Here is a 23,492-nt window from a genome sequence, read left to right as displayed (position 1 = left end):
TTGGTTCGTCCTGCCATTCACTACCAAAGGCATATTGTTTGCTATTTCTGGAATGTGATACAAAACAAGGCAGCAGTGCGCTTCAGGACAATGTGGACGCCTCCGTGCGGTCAGGTAGGCTGTTTGGAGTGTTTATCCAACTGGATAAAAAATATATATACAATAATAATAATTATGCCCCCCCACTTCTAAAACCAAAGTGGCGCCCCTGACTTGAGTTGTGTTCTGATTATGAGTGGGTCCCTGATAAATTTGCTATCATAAAACGGGTCCCCGACCCCAAAAGGTTTGAGAACCCCTGCACGAGAGTTCCTTTTCCCCATGTCATCACTTGCTAACGAGGCATCATTCCCTAACGAGGGCGTGATATGTAACTCAGAGATGATCTGTGCAATTAGAGTGCAGTTCATCAATTTAATCAGCTCCATTAGGAGTGACTGCACGGCAAATTTGGAGACACAACGACCCTGCATCATTTACTGCCTCCCACTATAATATTGTTTTCTCATAACCATAGATCAAGGGTATGATTACCGTACCCTACCAGAGACCATAAAAATAACTATAAAACAGATCCAAACCATAAAGTCCAGTTTTCAGCTCATGTTTCACCTGATTTAGTTAACAAAAGTCGCATCTGGTCCAGGTAATTCCAGGTAATTCATGAAATAGCACAAGTGTGGGGGTGGGCCTTCCTCTTCTGTCCTCTATTGCTCCTCTATTGCTCCTCTAGCAAAGGGGGAGGCTGGTGTTTTTTGATCCTAACATGGACGACAATACTGAATATCTAAGGTGGACAACAATATGCATGGTAAACAATAAGATTTGGAGGACAAGATGCATGATGATGTATGACGACCATAAAATAACTTTTTGAAACATATCCAAATGGATTTCAAAAAAGAGGAAGAAAGCTGGACACTATGAAGTATGTAAATGATGTTAAGTAGTCAAATAACGAACCCATGTATTGATGTGAAAACAGATTTGTATTCATATGAATGAATCTATCATATTTGTTAAAATAAAAAATACATTTTTTTATTTTTTATAAAATATTATTTTGAACAAAAAAAGAAAGAGAACATGTGACCCTCTAATAGTGGCTGGGAGAAACTTCTACGAATTCCACTCCATAACACTATAGCTCTGGTGGCACAGACGGGTAAGTAGTTCAGTACTTCACCATAGAGACACTTCACAAACACAGCAAAGGCTATAAGGAGCTCTGAGGTCAGTCATGCATTGTACATCAGACACAGCCTTGACTTATGTCAAAATTAATGGAAGTCACACACTCTAGTCCACTCCAAATCCTCGAGTATGTCCTATTTTAAGAGAAACACACTACAAATCTATGAGGAATCACACACTAACAAACACACAAACGGTATGTTACCACAAAAATCTCTGATGGTCATAATGATACTGTTCATTTTCAAGAGGATACTGACGAATGGTTTGTTTTGCGCTCCCTGTCATTTTTTACATCTGTCCTATCAATGCAGACCTCTCCCCAATAATAGAGACATTACTGTAGTTATACTCATCCTAGGCAACTTCTGCAGTTTCAACACATCCGCCCCCAGCTGTCAATAGCAAAACATAAAGATGCAGCCCTGGTTTTGGTTTGGCTTCCACCGGGACAGGAAGGAAGAACGGAAGGAAGGAAGAAATGCCTCCCTAAACAAATAATTAGATGTAGAGTGCAGTGGTAAAACCTTGTTACCCCCCCCCCCCTCCTCCCCTTATCCTCTCTTCTCCTCTTCCCCCTCTTCCCCTGGAGAAGAGGTTGCAGATCAAAATCTGGAGCGGTTGCAGAGAGCAGATCAAAATGCCGACCAAGCTTTTTTAGGCCCTGCATAATTCTCTTTAATCACCAACACTCACCACAGTGTGCCACAGGGTTTGTTTACTTCAGTGTACAGGGCCCTTCTTTGCGTCTCTCTCTCTCTCTCTCTCTCTCTCTCTCTCTCTCTCTCTCTCTCTCTCTCTCTCTCTCTCTCTCTCTCTCTCTCTCTCTCTCTCTCACTCTCTCTGTGTGGATTTATTGGCATGGGAAACACATGTTTACATTGCCAAAGCAAGTTAAATAGATAATAAACAAAAGTGAAATAAACAATAGAAAATGTACAGTAAACATTACACTCACAAAAGTTCCAAAAGAAGAAAGACATTCCAAATGTCATATGTCTATATACAGTGTGTTGTAATGATGTGCAAATAGAAAGTAAAGTAATAAAAGGAGAAAAAAATTAACATAAATATAGGTTGAATTTATAATGGTGTTTGGATTTGTTTTCAAATTCTTTGTGGGTCTGTGTAATCTGAGGGAAATATGTGTCTCTAATATGGTTTGGCAGGAGGTTAGGAAGCACAGCTCAGTTTCCACCTCATTTTATGTGCACATAGCATGTCTTCTCTTGAGAGCCAGGGTTGTGTTAGGCTGCCTTTCACTGAGTCTGTACGTAGTCAAAGATTTCCTTAATTTTGGGTCCATCACGGTGGTCAGGTATTCTGCCACTGTGTACTCTCTGTTTCAGGCCAAATAGCATTCTAGTGTACTCTGTTTTTTTAGTCAATTCTTTCCAATGTGTCAAGTAATTAACTTATTGTTTTCTCATGATTTGGTTGGGTCTAATTGTGTTAGGTGGCTCTTCTCTAGGTTCATTTCTCTTTAGGTGATGGCTTTTCTATGGAGAGATTTAGAGATTTACTGTCAGGGCCCAGGTCTGACAGAATCTGTGCAGAAGATCTCAGTGATACTCCTTGGTTGCAGAGAGAAGCATCAGATCATCAGCAAACAGTAGATATTTAACTTCAGATTCTAGTAAGGTGAGGCCGGGTGCTGGAGACCGTTCTAGTGCCCTCGCCAATTTGTTGATATATATGTTGAAGAGGGTGAGGCATAAGCTGCATCCCTGTCTCATCCCCGGCCCTGTGGAAAGAAATGCGTGTGTTTTTTTTGCCAATTTTAACCGCACACTTGTTGTTTGTGTACATGGATTTTATAATGTCATATAGTTTTACCCCAACAAAACTTTCCATCAATTTGTATAGCAGGCCCTAATGCCAAATTGAGTCGAAAGCTTTTTTGAAATCAACAAAGCATGAGAAGACTTTGCCTTTTTTTGGTTTGTTTGTTTGTCAATTAAGGTGTGCAGGGTGAATACGTGGTCTGTCGTACGGCAATTTGCTAAAAAGACCATTTTACATTTGCTCAGTACATTGTTTTCACTGAGGAAATGTACAAGTCTGCTGTTAATGATGAAGTAGTTCTCTGTTGACGCATATCCCACTGTAGTTATTGGGGTCAAATTTGTCTCCACTTTTGTGGATTGGGGTGATCAGTCCTTGGTTCCAAATATTGGGGAATTTGCCAGACAGAGGATGATGTTAAAGAGTTTAGCCAATTGGAATTTGTGGTATCATTTCATTTAAGATACCATCAACCCCACAGGCCTTTTGTGGGTTGGAGGGTTTGTATTTTGTCCTGTAGTTCATTCAATGTAATTGGAGAATCCATCGGAGAATCTAGTGAGTCTCACTCTCTCTCTCTCTCTCTCTCTCTCTCTCTCTCACTCTCCTTCCCCTCGCATTTACTCCTGTTCTTATTCCCATCATTCCGACAATGCTGACATCATGTAGGCATCACAGTAGGCTCTTTACGTGGCTTGAATAAGATATAAAGGAGAGCTAAATAACAAGAGGAGGGGAAATAAGTAGCCTAGCCATGCTTTTGGAATAGGTTTGCCATCAAGGCAGATTACGAGCGAAGTTGTGAAAGCGACAAGAGAATAATGGCCCTATTCAACAGCGGTTGGTTACTGCTGCCATTGTTGTATTATTCAGAAGGATTATCACAAATCCAACATGGCCTCCTTCTTGTGTCGCAATGCCTTGCTGCTCTGTGTCAGTTGCCAGATTGGGTTGCCTCGCTCACTTTCCCCGACCTACAATACAATAAAAGAGTTTTTAGAATTAAGAGTAAGAAGAGTACAGGTCAGAAGTTCACCAACATAGGTAGGTTTAGATGTCAGTATTAGTTCAGGTGATCCCTTTCCCATAGTGTATGCGGAATCTGTGTAATGCATGCCATTGTGTTTCAAATTCAAACACAGTATCATCTTTACATATTAAATTAGTAGGGGAACGAGTACTGTGAAATCCTCCCCTATGAACTGTGTCCAGCTACCATTGCCAGGATTTAATAGTTTCAACCATGCTAAAGAAGTATTTATCTCTTTCCCACAATTGATGTACACAGTAAAAACAGTAAAAACGCAAGCATTTGTACAGTAATCAACTAATCAACTATCGTTGAATTACGGTTTGAAGACAGACTCAGCGATATGACATAGGCGCAGAAATGAAACAGTATCGTGGGTCAATTTCCGCAACAACTAAGAGCGTTGAAGTGCGAGGCTCAACAACAGGTTTCCAGATAGGACCCTTTTGGGTTCCACGTAGAACCCTCTCCACAGAGGGTACTGAATGGAACCCAAAAGGGTTCTTCCTGGAATCAAAAAGGGTTATCCTGTAGGGACAGCTAAAGAGCCCTTTTTTACAAGAGCAGGGGCACAACCTTCACTGGGGACGGGCTCCCCACATTCTGAAATTGCATTTTTGCACCCCCCCAATTGTATCATTGGAATGTAATACAAAACGAGGCATCGGTGTGCTTTTAGACTATACGAACGCCTCTGAGTGTTGGGTAGGCTGTTGCACCCCTGTATAAGCGTGTAGAGCAGTCAGCAAGATTACCACATTCCACTGGCTTTATTAACAGCCTGAGATGGCAGACAGACGAAGGCTTTGGCCACTAGCCCATCACAAAAGATAAAACTACATCAAAGAATGCTCCCTTCTTGTCCATATTCACCCAAAACAGCAGCATGAGGCCACAGGTGACCAGCCATTGATTGCTAAGCTTCAGTTGATGTCATGGGGAAGCCGCTAAGGTACCACAACGAAAACAATACAATCGGTTGTAATACCGGTTGTAATAACCTCTGTTTGCTTTAGGGGAAAAAGGTAGACATCTTTAAACTAGAAAAAATAATAGGGGGAAGGGACTACCTTGAGTTACACACACACTCATGCATTCTCACGCTATGCGGTTTAGCATTTCCATGGTAACAACAGCTGCAATTAAAGCACCAATGTTGCCCATGCAAGTTCTTATTGTTTGTGTTTCAGCACCCTCTGCGGGGATTATTCTCAACCGGATGCATACGGTTTTCAGGGGAAATGGAAAGAGAGCTTGTGACGCAATTTACGCTTTTGGACGTTACCAAGGCGACCCTCCATCTTAACTCCTCCTCCACAATTACTGGACTGGTTGAACAGTGCAGAAGATAACCTCCGCAGACAGTTTTTCTCTCTCGTCAGGACCCGAAAGAAAGAAATGCCGTTTTTACGCCTGCTATGTTAGGTTAGTGCTTCGGGAACACAGTGGGGAACATTAACCTCAGCAATAGAGGAGGCAACCGGTTGCTATGGAGCACTATGGCTCCAGTGAGGGAGGCAGGGGGTGTGGGTGTTTTTGTTGTGTAGTGAATCCACATAGGGAATACACTGGTCTGAGATCTGTCTGTCATTGTCGTGCCATACATACAGTACCAGTCAAAAGGTTGAACATACCTACTCATTCAAAGGTTTTTCTTTATTTAACTATTTTCTACATTGTAGGATAACAGTGAAGACATCAAAGCTATGAAATAACACGTATGGAATCATGTAGTAACCAAAAAAGTGTTAAACAAATCTAAATATATTTTATATTTCAGATACTTCAAAGTAGCCACCATTTGCCTAATTGACAGCTTTGCACACTCTTGGCATTCTCTCAACCAGCTTCATGAGGTAGTCACCTGGAATGCATTTAAAATGTTAAAAATTACTTTTTGGAATTTCTTTCCTTCTTAATGTGTTTGAGCAAAACAGTTGTGTTGTGACAAGGTAGGGCTGGTATACAGAAGTTAGCCCTTTTTGTTAAAAGACCAAGTCCATATTATGGCAAGAACAGCTCAAATAAGCAAAGAGAAATTACAATTCATCATTATTTTAAGACATGAAGGTCAGTGCTATGATGAAACAGGCTCTCATGAGGACCGCCACAGGAAAGGAAGACCCACAGTTACCCCTACTGCAGAGGATAAGTTTATTAGAGTCACCAGCTTCAGAAATTACAGCCCAAATAAATGCTTCACAGAGTTCAAGTAACAGACACATCTCATTTTCAACTGTTCAGAGGAGACTGCGTGAATCAGACCTTCATGGTCAAATTGCTGCAAAGAAACCACTACTAAAGGACACCACTAAGAAGAAGAGACTTGCTTGGGCCAAGAAATGAGCAATGGACATTAGACCGGTGGAAATCTGTCCTTTGGTCCAAATTTGATATTTTGATTCCAACCGGCGTGTCTTTGTGAGACGCAGAGTAGGTGAACGGATGATCTCCGCATGTGTGGTTCCCTCCGTGAAGCATGGAGGAGGAGGTGTGAGGGTGCTTTGCTGGTAACACTGTCAGTGATTTATTTATAATTCAAGGCACACTTAACCAGCATGGCTACCACAGCATTCTACAGCGATACACCATCCCATCTGGTGTGTGCTTAGTGGGACTATCATTTGTTTTTCAACAGGACAATGACCCAACACTCCTCCAGGCTGTGTAAGGGCTATTTGACCAAGAAGGAGAGTGATGTGGTGTTGCATCAGATTACCTGTCCTCCACAATCACCAGACCTCAACCCAATTTGAGATGGTTTGAGATGAGTTGGACCGCAGAGTGAAGGAAAAGCAGCCAACAAGTGCTCAGCATATGTGGGAACTGTTGAAAAAGCATTCCAGGTGAAGCTGGTCTGCCAAGAGTGTACAAAGCTGTCATCGAGGCAAAGGATGGCTACTTTGAAGAATCTCAAATATTCAATATTATTTTTGGTTACTACATGATTCCAAATGTGTTATTTCATAGTTTTGATGTCTTCACTATTATTCTATAACGTAGAAAATAGTAAAAATAAAGATAAATCCTTGAATGAGTAGGTGTGTCCAAACTTTTGACTGGTACTGTATGTCAGAGGGGTTAGCTAAAGTACATACAGATCTGGGGTCAGGTGATATGGGGATTGGGTCACAGAGGAGCAGACACTGGTTTTAGCAGATAGACAGTCATTTCCAAGTGCATGCACACACACACACATACAAATACACACATTGTCAGGAGCGCCTGACAATAACAACAGGATGTATTGTGGATATTGGTTTTGTAGAGGTTTGAAGGATGTAGGAAATACAGACTAATGATGTCTAGAGACAAAGCGTTTGAAGACCGCCAAAATGTCGGATTTGAATTTGCTAAAGGACTACTCGGTAATTTACACTGGCATGTCTCGAGGGTCTTAACAGGTAGTGTTTCGGTAAGCTATTTGGGTAGTTTCCCTGAAATCCTCTTTCGACATTGCTCCCTCTGAATGAATCAATGAGGTGTTTGATATGTCTAAGTAATTGCTGTTCAATTTTTTTGAAGTGAGTGCACTGCTGTGGAGCGATTTATAAATCAAATATGTTCCACACTGACGATGACCGACAAAATCGCCTAGAACACCTATCGGGAGTAAGCCTGTTAAAACTTTACATTTGACTGATATGAAACTGTACTATGATAATATCCCCTGCTTCCTTACAGTTGTGTAATTAAACACAGGCCTCAGGTAAAGATGAGTGTCGGTGGACAATATTCAGTAGACGTCTTGGAGTGGAGCTTAATCCAGAGTGGTGTGTCACTGTTCAACAACTTATGATGGAACACGCACTTTTAATCAATAGCTTGTCCTCCCTGCTGAAAACAACAGCATAGACCAGCATAGATGGTTTAGGTCAGCGGTGTCACACTCAATTTCCCCACGGGCAGAATTCACAATTCACCGAGTGCTGGAGGGCAACATTAAACATTTATTATATTTCCTTGCCGTAAAACATTGCTCAAAATTGTCCTCTAACTATAACTTTTTCCATTTTTGATGGTCCCTGACTGTCTAGCTCTCGTTTCCATGACTGTTAGCAAGCTGGACAGAGTGACAAGACTAAATGTAGGTTCATTATAATTTCTACACAGTTTCGATTTGGTTTAAGTCATTTCTATGTCAATTGAGATCTAGGCTACATCAAAAAGAATCAAAAATGCCATCCAACACAAGGTATTGTATTATAAATTGAGCCAGCCTAGAGAGTGAAAGAGTTCAAGCATGTAGATCTCAGAGTTGAAGTCAACATTCACACAGTGACACAGTAGGTTTACTGCTAAGACAATTGATTTGGACTGATGTTTGCGTAAAGAATGCGTGCATGCAGTGTGTGTGTGTGTGTGTGTGTGTGTGTGTGTGTGTGTGTGTGTGTGTGTGTGTGTGTGTGTGTGTGTGTGTGTGTGTATCTGCGTACATTTGTGTGTGCATGCATGTGCCTGTGTCTAATGTGCCTGTGTCTAATGTACAATATACAGTGGGGCAAAAAAGTATTTAGTCAGCCACCAATTGTGCAAGTTCTCCCACTTAAAAAGATGAGAGAGGCCTGTCATTTTCATCATAGGTACACTTCAACTATGACAGACAAAACGAGAAAAAAAATCCAGAAAATCACATTGTAGGCTTTTTTATGAATTTATTTGCAAATTATGGTGGAAAATAAGTATTTGGTCAATAACAAAAGTTTATCTCAATACTTTGTTATATACCCTTTGTTGGCAATGACAGAGGTCAAACGTTTTCTGTAAGTCTTCACAAGGTTTTCACACACTGTTGCTGGTATTTTGGCCCATTCCTCCTTGCAGATCTCCTCTAGAGCAGTGAGGTTTTGGGGCTGTTGCTGGGCAACACAGACTTTCAACTCCCTGCAAAGATTTTCTATGGGGTTTAGATCTAGAGACTGGCTAGGCCACTCCAGGACATTGAAATGCTTCTTACGAAGCCACTCCTTCGTTGCTCGGGCGGTGTGTTTGGGATCATTGTCATGCTGAAAGACCCAGCCACGTTTCATCTTCAATGCCCTTGCTGATGGAAGGAGGTTTTCACTCAAAATCTCACGATACATGGCCCCATTCATTCTTTCCTTTACACGGATCAGTCGTCCTGTTCCCTTTGCAGAAAAACAGCCACAAAGCATGATGTTTCCACCCCCATGCTTCACAGTAGGTATGGTGTTCTTTGGATGCAACTCAGCATTCTTTGTCCTCCAAACACGACGAGTTGAGTTTTTACCAAAAAGTTCTATTTTGGTTTCATCTGACCATATGACATTCTCCCAATCTTCTTCTGGATCATCCAAATGCTCTCTAGCAAACTTCAGACGGGCCTGGACATGTACTGGCTTAGCAGGGGGACACGTCTGGCACTGCAGGATCTGAGTCCCTGGCGGCGTAATGTGTTACTGATGGTAGGCTTTGTTACTTTGGTCCCAGCTCTCTGCAGGTCATTCACTACGTCCCCCCGTGTGGTTCTGGGATTTTTGCTCACCTACGGGGTGAGATCTTGCGTGGAGCCCCAGATCGAGGGAGATTATCAGTGGTCTTGTATGTCTTCCATTTCCTAATAATTGCTCCCACAGTTGATTTCGTCAAACCAAGCTGCTTACCTATTGCAGATTCAGTCTTCCCGGCCTGGTTCAGATCTACAATTTTGTTTCTGGTGTCCTTTGACAGCTCTTTGGTCTTGGCCATAGTGGAGTTTGGAGTGTGAATGTTTGAGGTTGTGGACAGGTGTCTTTTATACTGATAACAAGTTCAAACAGGTGCCATTAATACAGGTAACGAGTGGAGGACAGAGGAGCCTCTTACAGGTCTGTGAGAGCCAGAAATCTTGCTTGTTTGTAGGTGACCAAATACTTATTTTCCACCATAATTTGCAAATAAATTCATAAAAAATCCTACAATGTGATTTTCTGGATTTTTTTTCTGATTTTGTCTGTCATAGTTGAAGTGTACCTATGATGAAAATTACAGGCCTCTCTCATCTTTTTAAGTGTGAGTACTTGCACAATTGGTGGCTGACTAAATACTTTTTCGCCCCACTGTATGTGTGTAACACCTCATGACAGTCAGATATTCCCAACCCCCCCCCCCCCCTTCCCTGTTGAGAACACAACAAACCCTCTGAAGGGCCTGCAGTATACCAGCCACTGAAATCACAACAACATCTCCATGGTGATGGTCATTGTGCCCTGTCTGCGTGCCTCAGAAGGGCTCAGACCTCATTACCAAGCTGAAGGTCATCAGTCCAGACAACAACCAGTGATATTTAGTGACATTTCACTCTTGCACCTCCCATTATATTGAATGGTAGTATGTCCAGAAAAAGATGACAGGGTTGAACAACAGCTCTATTATATGATGGCTGTCAGGAAGGTAACAGAAAAATGTGTAGCGTTGACACACTTTGTTTTTATAATGACAATTATAATCTAGAATTGCGCAATAAGGCCCGAGGAATGTGCGGTATATGGCCAATATACCACGGCTAACAGCTGTTCTTATGACGCAATGCAGAGTGCCTGGACACAGCCCTTAGCAGTGGTATATTGGGCATATACCACTATCCATTGCTATTATAAACCAGTTACCAACATAATTAGAGAAGTAAAAATAAATGTTTTTTCATACCTGTGGTACACGGTCTGATATACCACAGCTGTCAGCCAATCAGCATTCAGGGCTCGAACCGCCCAGTTTATAATAACATTTCAATAGCAACATGACACCATTGTGTCACCAAACCATCCATCTTTTGGTATTTGAAAATGGCTATATAAAACCCAGGTTTTATTGTTAGGATAACCAAACCACATAATCAAATCCGGATCACTCAGAAATAAATAATACACTCAACAGTGCTGTCTATGGCCCCACACTTTTATTCCTGACATTTGGGACATGTGATTGAGTATTCATCTGACAGGTCCTGGTCCAGAGAGGGCAGAGAGAGACGGATGTTATTTGAAGGTTGTGTCTCTGTCGGTGACACTCCCGAATGTGACCGCTCTGTGAAGCGCACTGTTGCATCTGAATAACAGCGAATACAAAACGCACCAGGTAGGAGGGAGCTCCTCAATGAAGAACTAATGTGAAAGTACTGACAGACTGTCTTACCTGTCACGTCAACTACTATTAGGAGATACAGTTGAAGTTGGAAGTTTACATACACCTTAGCCAAATACATTTAAATTCAGTTTTCACAATTCATGACATTTAATCCTGGTAAAAACAATCCCTGTCTTAGGTCAGTTAGGATCACCACTTTATTTTAAGAATGTGAAATGTCAGAATAATAGTAGAGAGAATGATTTATTTAAACTTTTATTTCTTTCATCACATTCCCAGTGGCTCAGAAGTTTACATACACTCAATTAGTATTTGGTAGCATTGCCTTTAAATTGTGTAACTTGGGTCAAACATTTTGCGTAGCCTTCCACAAGCTTCCCACAATAAGTTGGGTGAATTTTGGTCTATTCCTCCTGACAGAGCTGGTGTAAACTGAGTCAGATTTGTAGGCCTCCTTGCTCGCACACACTATTTCAGTTCTGCCCACAAATTCTCTATAGGATTGAGGTCAGGGCTTTGTGATGGCCACTCTAATACCTTGCCCTTTTAATCCTTAAGCCATTTTGCCACAACTGTGGAAGTATGCTTTGGGTCATTGTCCATTTGGAAGACCCATTTGCGACCAAGCTTTAACTTCCTGACTGATGTCTTGAGATGTTGCTTTAATATATCCACATCATTTTCTATCCTCATGATGCCATCTATTTTGTGAAGTCCACCAGTCCCTCCTGCAGCAAAGCACCCCACAACATGATGCTGCCACCCCGGTGCTTCACGGTTGGGGTGGTGTTCTTCGGCTTGCAAGCCTCCCCTTTTTCCTCCAAACATAACGATGGGCATTATGGCCAAAAAGTTATATTTTTGTTTCATCAGACTAGAGGACATTTCTCCAAAATGTACAATATTTGTCCCCATGTGTAGTTGCAAACCGTAGTCTGGATTTTGTTATGGTGGTTTTGGAGCAGTGGTTCTTCCTTGCTGAGCAGTCTTTCAGGTTATGTCGATATAGGACTCATTTTACTGTGGATATAGATACTTTTGTACCTGTTACCTGCATCTTCACAAGGTCCTTTGCTGTTGTTCTGGGATTGATTTGCACTTTTCACACTAAAGTACGTTCATCTCTAGGAGACCGAATGTGTCCCCTTCCTGAGTGGTATGATGGCTGCGTAGTCCCATGGTGTTTATACTTGCCTACTAATGTTTGTACAGATGAACATGGTACCTTTAGGCATTTTGAAATTGCTCCCAAGGATGAACCAGACATGTGGAGGTCTACAATTTTCTTTCTGAGGTCTTGGCTGATTTCTTTTGATTTTCCCATTATGTCAAGCAAAGAGGCACTGAGTTTGAAGGTAGGTGTCACGTTCGTCATAAGGATCGGACCAAGGCGCAGCGTGGTATGCGTACATTCTCTTTTTAATGAATGAATGAACAAAAACAACAAACAACCAAACGACCCCTGACGCTATACAAACTAGTGCTGACAGGCAACTAAACATAGACAAGATCCCACAACTAACAATGGGGAAAATGGCTACCTAAATATGATCCCCAATCCGAGACAATGATAAACAGCTGTCTCAGATTGGGAACCATATCAGGCCAACATAGACATACAAAAACCCTAGATGACAAAAACCCTAGACATACAACAACTAGAGTACCCACCCTAGTCACACCCTGACCTAACCAAAATATATAGAAAAACAGAGAATCTAAGGTTAGGGCGTGACAGTAGGCCTTGAAATACATCTACAGGTACACCTCTAATTGACTCAAATGATGTCAATTAGCCTATCAGAAGCTTCTAAAGCCATTACGTAATTTTCTGGAATTTTCCAAACTGTTTAAAGGCACAGTCAACATAGTGTATGTAAACTTCTGACCCACTGGAATTGTGATACAGAGAATTATAAGTGAAATAATCTGTCTGTAAACAATTGTTGGAAAAATGACTTGTGTCATGCACAAAGTAGATGTCCTAACCAACTTGCCAAAACTATAGTTTGTTAACAAGACATTTGTGGAGTAGTTGAAAAACTAGTTTAATGACTCCAACCTAAGTGTATGTAAACGTCCGACTTCTACATCTCGACCTCACTGTGTTGTACAGCAGTACGTACCTCAAGCGTTATCTTATTCACTCCTCCATCTCCTCTCTCTCTTGCTGTTTATTTAATGTATAGTACAATTACTTATGATCGTCAACGCAACATTTTGTCTAACAAAGGCATATAATTCCAGTACGTCCTGTGAACGCTTCAACGCATTCAGTTGTGCGACTGACCAGGTATCCAATTTCTTTTACGTTCCATTTCGAGCACTATCCATTTGTACAGTGACACATTCCCTTGCAGTATAGTATGCAATAAATGCAACATGAATTAATACCATCAATTATGGATAGAATCTATAAGAGCACGTCCCCCACACACTGAGAGCACATACAGTATTATCAAAGCACTATCATTCAGTTTTGTTCTATGGGAGGCTGTCACTACCTATCTCCTGGTTATTGTAACGCACGGCCATTTACTGTTACAGCCATATTTGTCATGAAGAGTATAATGGTTATTATCATAGAAATAGAATGAAATAGATTGGTTCTATTTCTATGGCTATATGAGGGCTCTGCGTAAAGTAGTACATGTTTTCTCTCTATGCACTCTCTCATTTTCCTTCAGTCATAAGGGACACTGAATCTATACATACAATAGTTTAGCTAGTATGTAATAATTCCACTTGATCAATGGTCAAATTAAAGGACAGGAACAGCATACAAAATGATAGTAGTAGTCCCATATGCTTGAGATTCTGCTGTTAGTTATTTCTGACATTGGGTGAATACAGTTTCACACCTGAGCAATGAGTCTCGCACATCCACACCCTATTGTCTCGCTTGTATCTCCCAGATAGCTCATAATTCTCACAACCACACTACAGTTCTATTTATACACCAAAACATACAGGGAGTAAGTGGAACCCATCCAAACATAGATGAACCATAGAATCCAAACCCGCATCCCTTCACCATAGATGAACCATAGAATCCAAACCCGCATCCCTTCACCATAGATGGACCATAGAATCCAAACCCGCATCCCTTCACCATAGATGAACCATAGAATCCAAACCCGCATCCCTTCACCATAGATGAACCATAGAATCCAAATCCCTTCACCATAGATGGACCATAGAATCCAAAATCCCTTCACCCATAGAATCCCTTCACCATAGATGAACCATAGAATCCAAACCCGCATCCCTTCACCATAGATGAACCATAGAATCCAAACCCGCATCCCTTCACCATAGATGAACCATCATCCCTTCACCATAGATGAACCATAGAATCCAAACCCGCATCCCTTCACCATAGATGAACCATAGAATCCAAACCCGCATCCCTTCACCATAGATGAACCATAGAATCCGCATCCCTTCACCATAGAGATGAACCATAGAATCCAAACCCGCATCCCTTCACCATAGATGAACCATAGAATCCAAACCCGCATCCCTTCACCATAGATGAACCATAGAATCCAAACCCGCATCCCTTCACCATAGATGAACCATAGAATCCAAACCCGCATCCCTTCACCATAGATGAACCATAGAATCCAAACCCGCATCCCTTCACCATAGATGAACCATAGAATCCAAACCCGCATCCCTTCACCATAGATGAACCATAGAATCCAAACCCGCATCCCTTCACCATAGATGGACCATAGAATCCAAACCCGCATCCCTTCACCATAGATGAACCATAGAATCCAAACCCGCATCCCTTCACCATAGATGAACCATAGAATCCAAACCCGCATCCCTTCACCATAGATGGACCATAGAATCCAAACCCGCATCCCTTCACCATAGATGAACCATAGAATCCAAACCCGCATCCCTTCACCATAGATGAACCATAGAATCCAAACCCGCATCCCTTCACCATAGATGAACCATAGAATCCAAATCCGCATCCCTTCACCATAGGTGGACCATAGAATCCAAACCCTCATCCTTTCTATGACCCCTATCAACAGAGTGCAAACCCTCATCCTTTCACCATAGATAAACCATTAAAACCCTAATCCTTTCACCATAGATAAACCATTAAAACCCTAATCCTTTCACCATAGATAAACCATTAAAACCCTAATCCTGTCACCATAGATAAACCATTAAAACCCTAATCCTTTCACCATAGATAAACCATTAAAACCCTAATCCTTTCACCATAGATAAACCATTAAAACCCTAATCCTTTCACCATAGATAAATTATTAAAACCCTAATCCTTTCACCATAGACAAACATTAAAACCCTAATCCTTTCACCATAGATAAACTATTAAAACCCTAATCCTTTCACCATAGACAAACATTAAAACCCTAATCCTTTCACCATAGATAAACCATTAAAACCCTAATCCTTTCACCATAGATAAACCATTAAAACCCTACTCCTTTCACCATTGATAAACCATTAAAACCCTAATCCTTTCACCATAGATAAACCATTAAAACCCTAATCCTTTCACCATAGATAAACCATTAAAACCCTCATCCTTTCTATGACCCCCATCACCATCATCAGCATCACCCCATCCGCCTGTCCTTACCTTTCCCACTGAGCTCCAGGCATTCCAGGGACAGGACAGAGTTCTCCAGGGAGAACCTTCAAAACAGTCTGCCAGCCGTGTGGTACACACACACCTCCACGACACACACACACACACACACACCTAGCGACGACTTACACACTCACACCTGAGACAGCCTGAGAGGAGCTCCTCTCCTCCTCTCTCCTCTCCTCCCCTCCTTCAGAGCGCCTCTCTCTCCTCTTCCTCCTCTTCCTCCTCCCCCTCTCAATACCTGCAGCTCCTGAGAGCTGCCAAGGATGACTGAGCCTCTCCCCCTGAATGGAAGCCTCTCAGAGCAGAGAAATAAAGGGGGAGAGAGAAATAAAGGGGGAAGAGGAGGGATAGAGTGACACATCTCACGTAGGAGGTGCGATGCTTGGAAAGGAAGGGGGAGTCAAGGCACAATGATCTTCTACTAGCCACTACCGTGTGTGTGTGTGTGTGTGTGTGTGTGTGTGTGTGTGTGTGTGTGTGTGTGTGTGTGTGTGTGTGTGTGTGTGTGTGTGTGTGTGTGTGTGTGTGTGTGTGTGTGTGCGCGTGTGTTGGAAGGAAGGGAGGGGGAGGAGGGAGGGAGGGAGGGAGGGAGGGAGGGTGGGCTCAAGGGGCTTAGAGAGGAATCTTCTGATTGGTGCTTATATCAAGAACGTCCTTCCTGTTTAGTGACATCATCATGGTTCACCACACATTGGCCGTGTCCTGATTCTCCACCCTACACTTGGACTCTTTCCCATATGAATTTAACACTGATGAAACCTCCTTCCAACCAATCCTATACCTTTAAATTCATGACAGGAGTGTGCAAGTACACGCTTCTGGGAAAGGGTGGAGAATCGAGATGTTGCCAAAATCCAAGTAATAAGAGAGACTGGGTAAGCTCTGAAACTCAATAAAGTATTCCTCTGTATTGTGTTATGGCTGTAGCTAGCTATTAGCATTATGCTCACGAAGCAGTGCACATAAAAACATTACGGCTTCATTGACCGAGTGCATGAACCACCTCCTCGCTTCAAATCAAAATGTAATTGTAACCGGCTGCATATCAGCGCCAAAAATAGCCATACTATAAAATGCTAACTTTTTTGATAACTGGGAGACAAGAAATTGTTCCGAGGCACAATTTATTCTTGGTTACAGATAACATCCATCAGGAGATCTCCCCCTTGGCTAGTTTACAATCAGAGATTGACATGTGGGCCATTTCTAAATACAGATTTAATGCACATTCAATATCTCAGGGGTGTTGAACCGCCATAAATCTAAATTCCCCTCCTCACCTCGCCTGCTCAAACTCATGAGCTACATATACTTCACATCAGATGCCATACAACTTTCGGTAATACATTGAGTCAGCCAGCCATTGGTGAAAACACTTCAAACGAGAGAATCTCCCCTCTCTTCCATCTCCCAATGGTGAGATAAACAAATTGTCTCTGTCTCTGTCATTGTGTATATGTCTGTCCTGTGTCCCTGTCCTTGTCAATGTCCTTCTCCTACTCTTCTCTCTGTCCAATAGCAAACACAGAAATCAGTCCGCAATCAGGGAATGGAAAGGATTTATTTGAAGAGAAATCAGCCCACCCAATCTCAAAACTCCCAAACCCCCATCTCACCCCAACACTAATACCCACCAGAGAAGCCTCAAACCAAGGTCAGTGAGGGTAGTGAGGTCTAATAACAAACAGATCCTTCCAGACAGCCAGACTGATACGTCTGAGTTTGAGTCCGAATTCACTGCTTCATAAGGCACATCATTAAGTCACATTAGAGGAGTGGAGATAACTTGGAGGGCCCCACGTGATAAACTGTCCCTACCTGCTCCATCTCTCTCCCTATCTCTCTCTCTCTGTCTCTCTCCCACTTCACCGCTTCATCTCCTTTTATCCCTCCATCCTTCTCTGTTTCTTTTTAGCTGTGTTTCTCTCTGTTATGTGGAAATATGCTGGACTGGGGGGTCATTCATCCAGTGTCATTCATCAGAGAATGTTGAAACATCCCTCTAATCTTCCCTTTCTCTTTTGCTCTCTCACCCCTCCTCTCTCCCACCTCTCACCCTATTTTTCTCTATCTGTCACCCTCTCGCTTTCTCTCTCCCAGAAAATTCCAGAAAAGGATGTCATGGCTTTAGAAGCTTCTGATAGGCTAAATGACATAATTTGAGTCAATTGGAGGTGTACATGTGGATGTATTTCAAGGCCTACCTTCAAACTCAGTGCCTCTTTGCTTGACATCATGGGAAAATCAAAAGAAATCAGCCAAAACCTCAGAAAGAAAATTGTAGACCTCCACAAGTCTAGTTCATCATTGGGAGCAATTTCCAAAAGCCTGAAGGTACCACGTTCATCTGTACAAACAATAGTACACAAGTATAAAAACCATGGGACCACGCAGCCGTCATACCGCTCGTTCTGTCTCCTAGAGATGAACATACTTTGGTGCGAAAAGTGCAAATCAATCCCAGAACAAGAGCAAAGGACCTTGTGAAGATGCTGGAGGAAACAGGTACAAAAGTATCTATATTCATAGTAAATCGAGTCCTATACCGACATAACCTAAAAGGCCGCTCAGCAAGGAAGAAGCCACTGCTCCAAAACCACCATAAATAATCCAGACTACAGTTTGCAACTGCACATAGGGACAAAGATCGTACTTTTTGGAGAAATGTCCTCTGGTCTGATGAAACAAAAGTAAAACTGTTTGGCCATAATGACCATCGTTATGTTTGGAGGAAAAAGGGCGAAGCTTGCAAGCCGAAGAACACCATCCCAACCGTGAAGCACGGGGGTGGCATCATCATGTTGTGGGGGTGGCAGCATCATGTTGTGGGGGTGCTTTGCTGCAGGAGGGACTGGTGCACTTCACAAAATAGGTGGCATCATGAGGTAGGAAAATGATGTGGATATATTGAAGCAACATCTCAAGACATCAGTCAGGAAGTTAAAGATTGGTTGCAAATGGGTCTTCCAAATGGACAATGACCCCATGCATACTTCCAAAGTTGTGGCAAAATGGATTAAGGACAACAAAGTCAAGGTATTGGAGTGGCCATCACAAAGCCCTGACCTCAATCCTATAGAACATTTGTGGGCAGAACTGAAAAAGCATGTGCGAGCAAGTAGGCCTACAAACATGACTCAGTTACACCAGCTCTGTCAGGAGAAATGGGCCAAAATTCACCCAACTTATTGTGGGAAGCTTGTGGAAGGCTACACAAAACGTTTGACCCAAGTTAAACAATTTAAAGGCAATGCTAAAAAATACTAATTGAGTGTATGTAAACTTCTGACCCACTGGGAATGTGATGAAAGAAATAAAAGCTGAAATAAATCATTCTCTCTACTATTATTCTGACATTACACATTCTTAAAATAAAGTGGTGATCCTAAATGACCTAAGACATGGAATTTTTAGGATTTAATGTCATGAATTGTGAAAACTGAGTTTAAATGTATTTGGCTAAGGTGTATGTCAACTTCCGACTTCAACTGTACACACACACACACAGACACACACGTTTCACCCCTTTCTCGCTATCTCTACCTCTTTCTATCGCTCCGTCACGCTGAGGCCAAGCCACTTACCAGAGTCCGAGCTGGATGAAGCCACGGGCATTTTGGAAATCTGCTCTCCCCAAATCCTCTTCTTTGAATCTTGTTAGGTCAGCTGGAGAGAGAGAATGAGAGAGGTAGGGAGAAGAACATGGTAAACAAACATTAATTATTCATCAGTTATGAAAACAACCACCCTCAAACACCAAACTGGAGAAATGGACCAAGAGGAGGGAGGGACGATAAGAAAAGCAGACAAAAAGCAGTAGAGGGAGACTGAGGGAGTTCTCCCTCATGTTATTTACACCCACCCAGTCCCAGTATAGTTCCCATGCCCACACATGCCCCTTCCCCTGTTGTCAGTGTCTAATTATAGGTAACACCCACACTGTCCAACTCAGTTTCCACGAAGTCAACTATAGCTAGTTAAAGAGATTGGCTACAGTAAGTGAGTGGGCAGGATAACATGTTGTACTAGCTTGGAGAGGATCGTTAAGGCATCTGATTGAACCCATTGGCATTACGCTTAATGTCATCAGGAACTGACTGGAGAGGCTCAACATTTCAGACATGTTCTAAATCAATTGTTTGCCGATGGATTTGGGAAGAAGAGTCCTAGAATTGTGTTACATTACAGCAGTGAGAAATCAAGGACAAATAGCAACGGATTGAAGAGTCGAGTGAGACGTTAGTGTGTGAGAGAGCTGGAGAGAGAGAGAGAGAGAGAGAGAGAGAGAGAGAGAGAGAGAGAGAGAGAGAGAGCGAGCGAGTGAGCGAGTGAGCGAGTGAGTGAGTGAGTGAGTGAGTGAGTGAGTGAGTGAGTGAGTGAGGGAGAGAGGGAGAGAGGGAGAGAGGGAGAGGGAGAGAGAGAAATGGAACAGAGGTGGAAAAAGTGAAGTCGATGAGGGAGAACAGCATCCAATGATGCTAATGCCTGGTTGCCATGACAATATACAGCAGACTGTGGTCAGGGTGAAGGGGTGGTAGCCAAATAGGAGGGAAAGTCTATCATTCAACCTCCTCATCACATACACACACACACACACATACACTTCATACAGTATAAAGCACAAAGCACAATCATCATCTAAAAAGTGTGTGTCTATGCAGATGAGTATATTAACACCACATCAACACTTAGACAGAAGCTCGAATTGTAGTTCCTGCTGTGCCATTGAAACACACTGAAACCCAGAGTGTGAAATGTACTCTACCACTGCCCAGGGCTTTGTATAACTCTGATCTATGCAGAACAGGCTCTTAAAACATTCACACCAGTTCACCCCCCCCCCTCCCAGCTTATCCCTCCCTCCCCAGCCCTCCGGTGTTCACACTGGGAAATGACAGAGCACACAGGCAAGCACACACACGATAAAGCACACACAGACGCACACACACACACACACACACACATACAGTTGCTCTCTCACACATAGACGCACAACAAACACGCACACACAAATGACAGAGCTTGTTAAAAGTATGCAGGCAGCTTGCAGGCAGCCTTGGCCATGCTTGAGCTGGGTTTACAGAGGGTGAGAGAGAGAGAGAGAGAGGTCAGCATTTTCCTGCTTTATTTTGCCAGCTCTCTCCCTCTCTTTTTTCCCGGAACGTTTCTTATGCAGGGGCAAAATCAGCCCAGTGACGCTGCACACTGAATGATATCATTTCCTTAGCCTATTATGAAAACGGATGAAATTGTAATCAAGCGATTAAGCCTTTATAAAGCACTTTCCAATCTAAATAATAAGGGTATATAAATGTACAATAGTTGCATTAGATTCTACAACAGAGATCAGGGTCTGTAGCTGTGCTCCCGCTAGGTCTTTTTTATTGTGGGGACTGCTTTCTCTTTAGGTGTGATCCAAAGTCCCATGTTCTCTGTCATACTGAGCCCAGGCTACATCGACCCCACAGCTGCTATGACATCATGCTCACAGCGCAGGCCTGCAATCATCATCTCTCCACCCTGCCAACCAATTAAGAGAAGCGCAACGCTGAGGTGGAGAGAAACACTGACACTGGGCCAGGGCCACACAAACAGAGGGATGGACGACAACAGGATTAACACAATCTCAGAGAGAGGAGTGCGAAACACTGAGGGTAGCATTTCTATTTCTATACAGTCATTTACAGGTCTCTGATATATATTTGTGAAAGGTTTTCTGTTACATAAGCTAGGTGTCTTGGATCCACATCTTGGCCAGGAGCCAGCACCTACTTTCTTAATGTGTGGTCCTGGCACACAGGTGTTATATCTACCCCCAACAGTTAGGTTGCACCTTAAATCTGTGATGCCAACATGCACACACACAAACCCTTTTTTCTCACCCACACACACTGTTACTGACAGACACAGACTCTTTGACACACACATAATCTGACAGAAACAGACACACAAACGCACACGCACACACACATACACCACAACCAAATCCTAATCCACGCGTGGCTCGCGTCACGCCTAAAAATAACCCTGCCTGCACTCCCACAGGTTCCTCTCCTCCTCTCATTGCATCACAGGGGGAAAGCGCTCGTATCCAAGACAACCGCAAGGACCTCTTTTCTTTTTTCCACTGGTTTGCCATGGCAACAAGGAAAAATGTGTAAAATAATAATAAGGGGAGAGGGGATTGCAATTGTACTCAATTGGGGAATAATGAAATGCAAATGGTAGTAGTTTAATGTGTCTCTGCTATTGTATTGTAGTTTTTTTTACATCAAAACAATACTGAGAATAAATTGTAGAGGGTGAACAGCACCATTGAAATCCAGAGTATTGCCTTCAAAACGAATCACAGTGGAATCGATCACAGCACAGTGAGATACACAAGCTGAATCACAAGGCTTAAACGGCAGTTTAAAAAGGCCAACTCAGAGGTCTATGATGAAAGCTCTCAATGAGAAATGTCTTTGTGAACTTGCTCTCTCACCCGAACGACTGATTAACTTGATTTCAGATTTCAGATATGCATCATGTCTCACCAAAGTGCTTGAATAAACTTCAGGCGTGTGTGTCTGATTGTACACTTTATATCGTTTATATTCAGGTCCACTGGTGCAATATTTGAGTGGCAAGCGTATGGTGTATTTGGCCTGGGGCTGGGGCGGTATTCATTTAGTGTCTTAGAGTAAGATTGCTGATCTACGATCAGTTTTGCCTATTAGATCATAATGAATGTGATTACATGGACAGGAGGGACCTGATCCCACTCTGACACCGGCCCTGATTTCTCCATGAAAAACTAAAGGTAGAGAATTACAGAACATTTATAAGGAGCTTTTAAATAACAGATTAAAGGTTTTACTTATTTACTTAAGAGCTGTGAAATCAGGTGTGACCTAAATTCTTCCTTAACAAACTCAAACTTCCGTGAATCTGTGTCACACAACGGGAGCCCGAAATAACTTGAATTCACTACATCAAAACAAAATATTATTTTGTAGGGAGGAGAAAGAAACTAATTGAAATGCCATTTGAAGCTAGTACGTGCCACATGGTCAACTGAGATCTGAGATCTGCATGTTCAACACTGTTTTCATTCTCACCACCTCATGTATATTGATGTACACAAAGTGTTACTATAGTTAGCTACTTAAATGTCCCTGGGATCAACAGTGATAGCCCCAACTCAACTGGAAAATAACATTTTAGCCACACGCACACACGCACACACGCACACACGCACACACACACACACACACACACACACACACACTAGCCTTAGCAGTGAAGCAGTTCCACTGCCAGTATTTCAGTCAAGGTCCCTGTTGCTGGTAATTCAGTCAAGGAAGTACTGATTGAATAAGTCTGAGTAATGACAGGCCTTGGTTCAACGCCACCAACATACCTCTTGACTAAAGACTAAAGTTTCTGACCAAATGTTACAGATAGGATATGGTACAGTACGATATAGTACACTATACAATATATTTAAGCAATAAGGCAAGAGGGGGTGTGGTATATGGCCAATATACCACAGCTAAGGGCTGTTCTTAGACATGACACATCGCGGTATATTGGCCATATACCACAAATACCACATTGCGGTATATGTACCACATATACCACATTGCGGTATATTGGCCATATACCTTAGCCGTGGTACATTGGCCATATACCACAAACCTCTGGGTTGCCTTATTGCTATTATAAACTGGTTATCCACTAATTAGAGCAGTAAAAATACGTTTTTTTCAT

At 42.4% G+C, this 23,492-nt stretch overlaps 1 protein-coding gene across 3 annotated transcripts in view; it reads right to left on the bottom strand.

Moving 5' to 3' along the window:
- The window catches only part of mpp2b (MAGUK p55 scaffold protein 2b), a 45,326-nt gene that overhangs the window by 15,645 nt on the left and 6,189 nt on the right, over positions 1 to 23,492 (bottom strand). The window contains exon 2 of one of the 3 annotated variants that reach the window (XM_064923939.1): positions 19,325 to 19,406. In XM_064923939.1, the coding sequence (XP_064780011.1) occupies positions 19,325 to 19,355 (31 nt within the window). In that variant the 5' untranslated portion in view covers positions 19,356 to 19,406. Of the gene's footprint in view, positions 1 to 15,725; positions 15,895 to 19,324; positions 19,407 to 23,492 lie in introns of those variants that run through there. The other 2 variants (XM_064923942.1, XM_064923943.1) reach the window with 2 other exon arrangements.

The sequence above is a fragment of the Oncorhynchus masou genome, chromosome 18 (assembly GCF_036934945.1).
Source record: "Oncorhynchus masou masou isolate Uvic2021 chromosome 18, UVic_Omas_1.1, whole genome shotgun sequence".
Classification (NCBI taxonomy): Eukaryota; Metazoa; Chordata; class Actinopteri; order Salmoniformes; family Salmonidae; genus Oncorhynchus; species Oncorhynchus masou.
The sequence above is the reverse complement of the archived record's forward strand: the minus strand, read 5'-3'. Positions and strand labels throughout refer to the sequence as shown.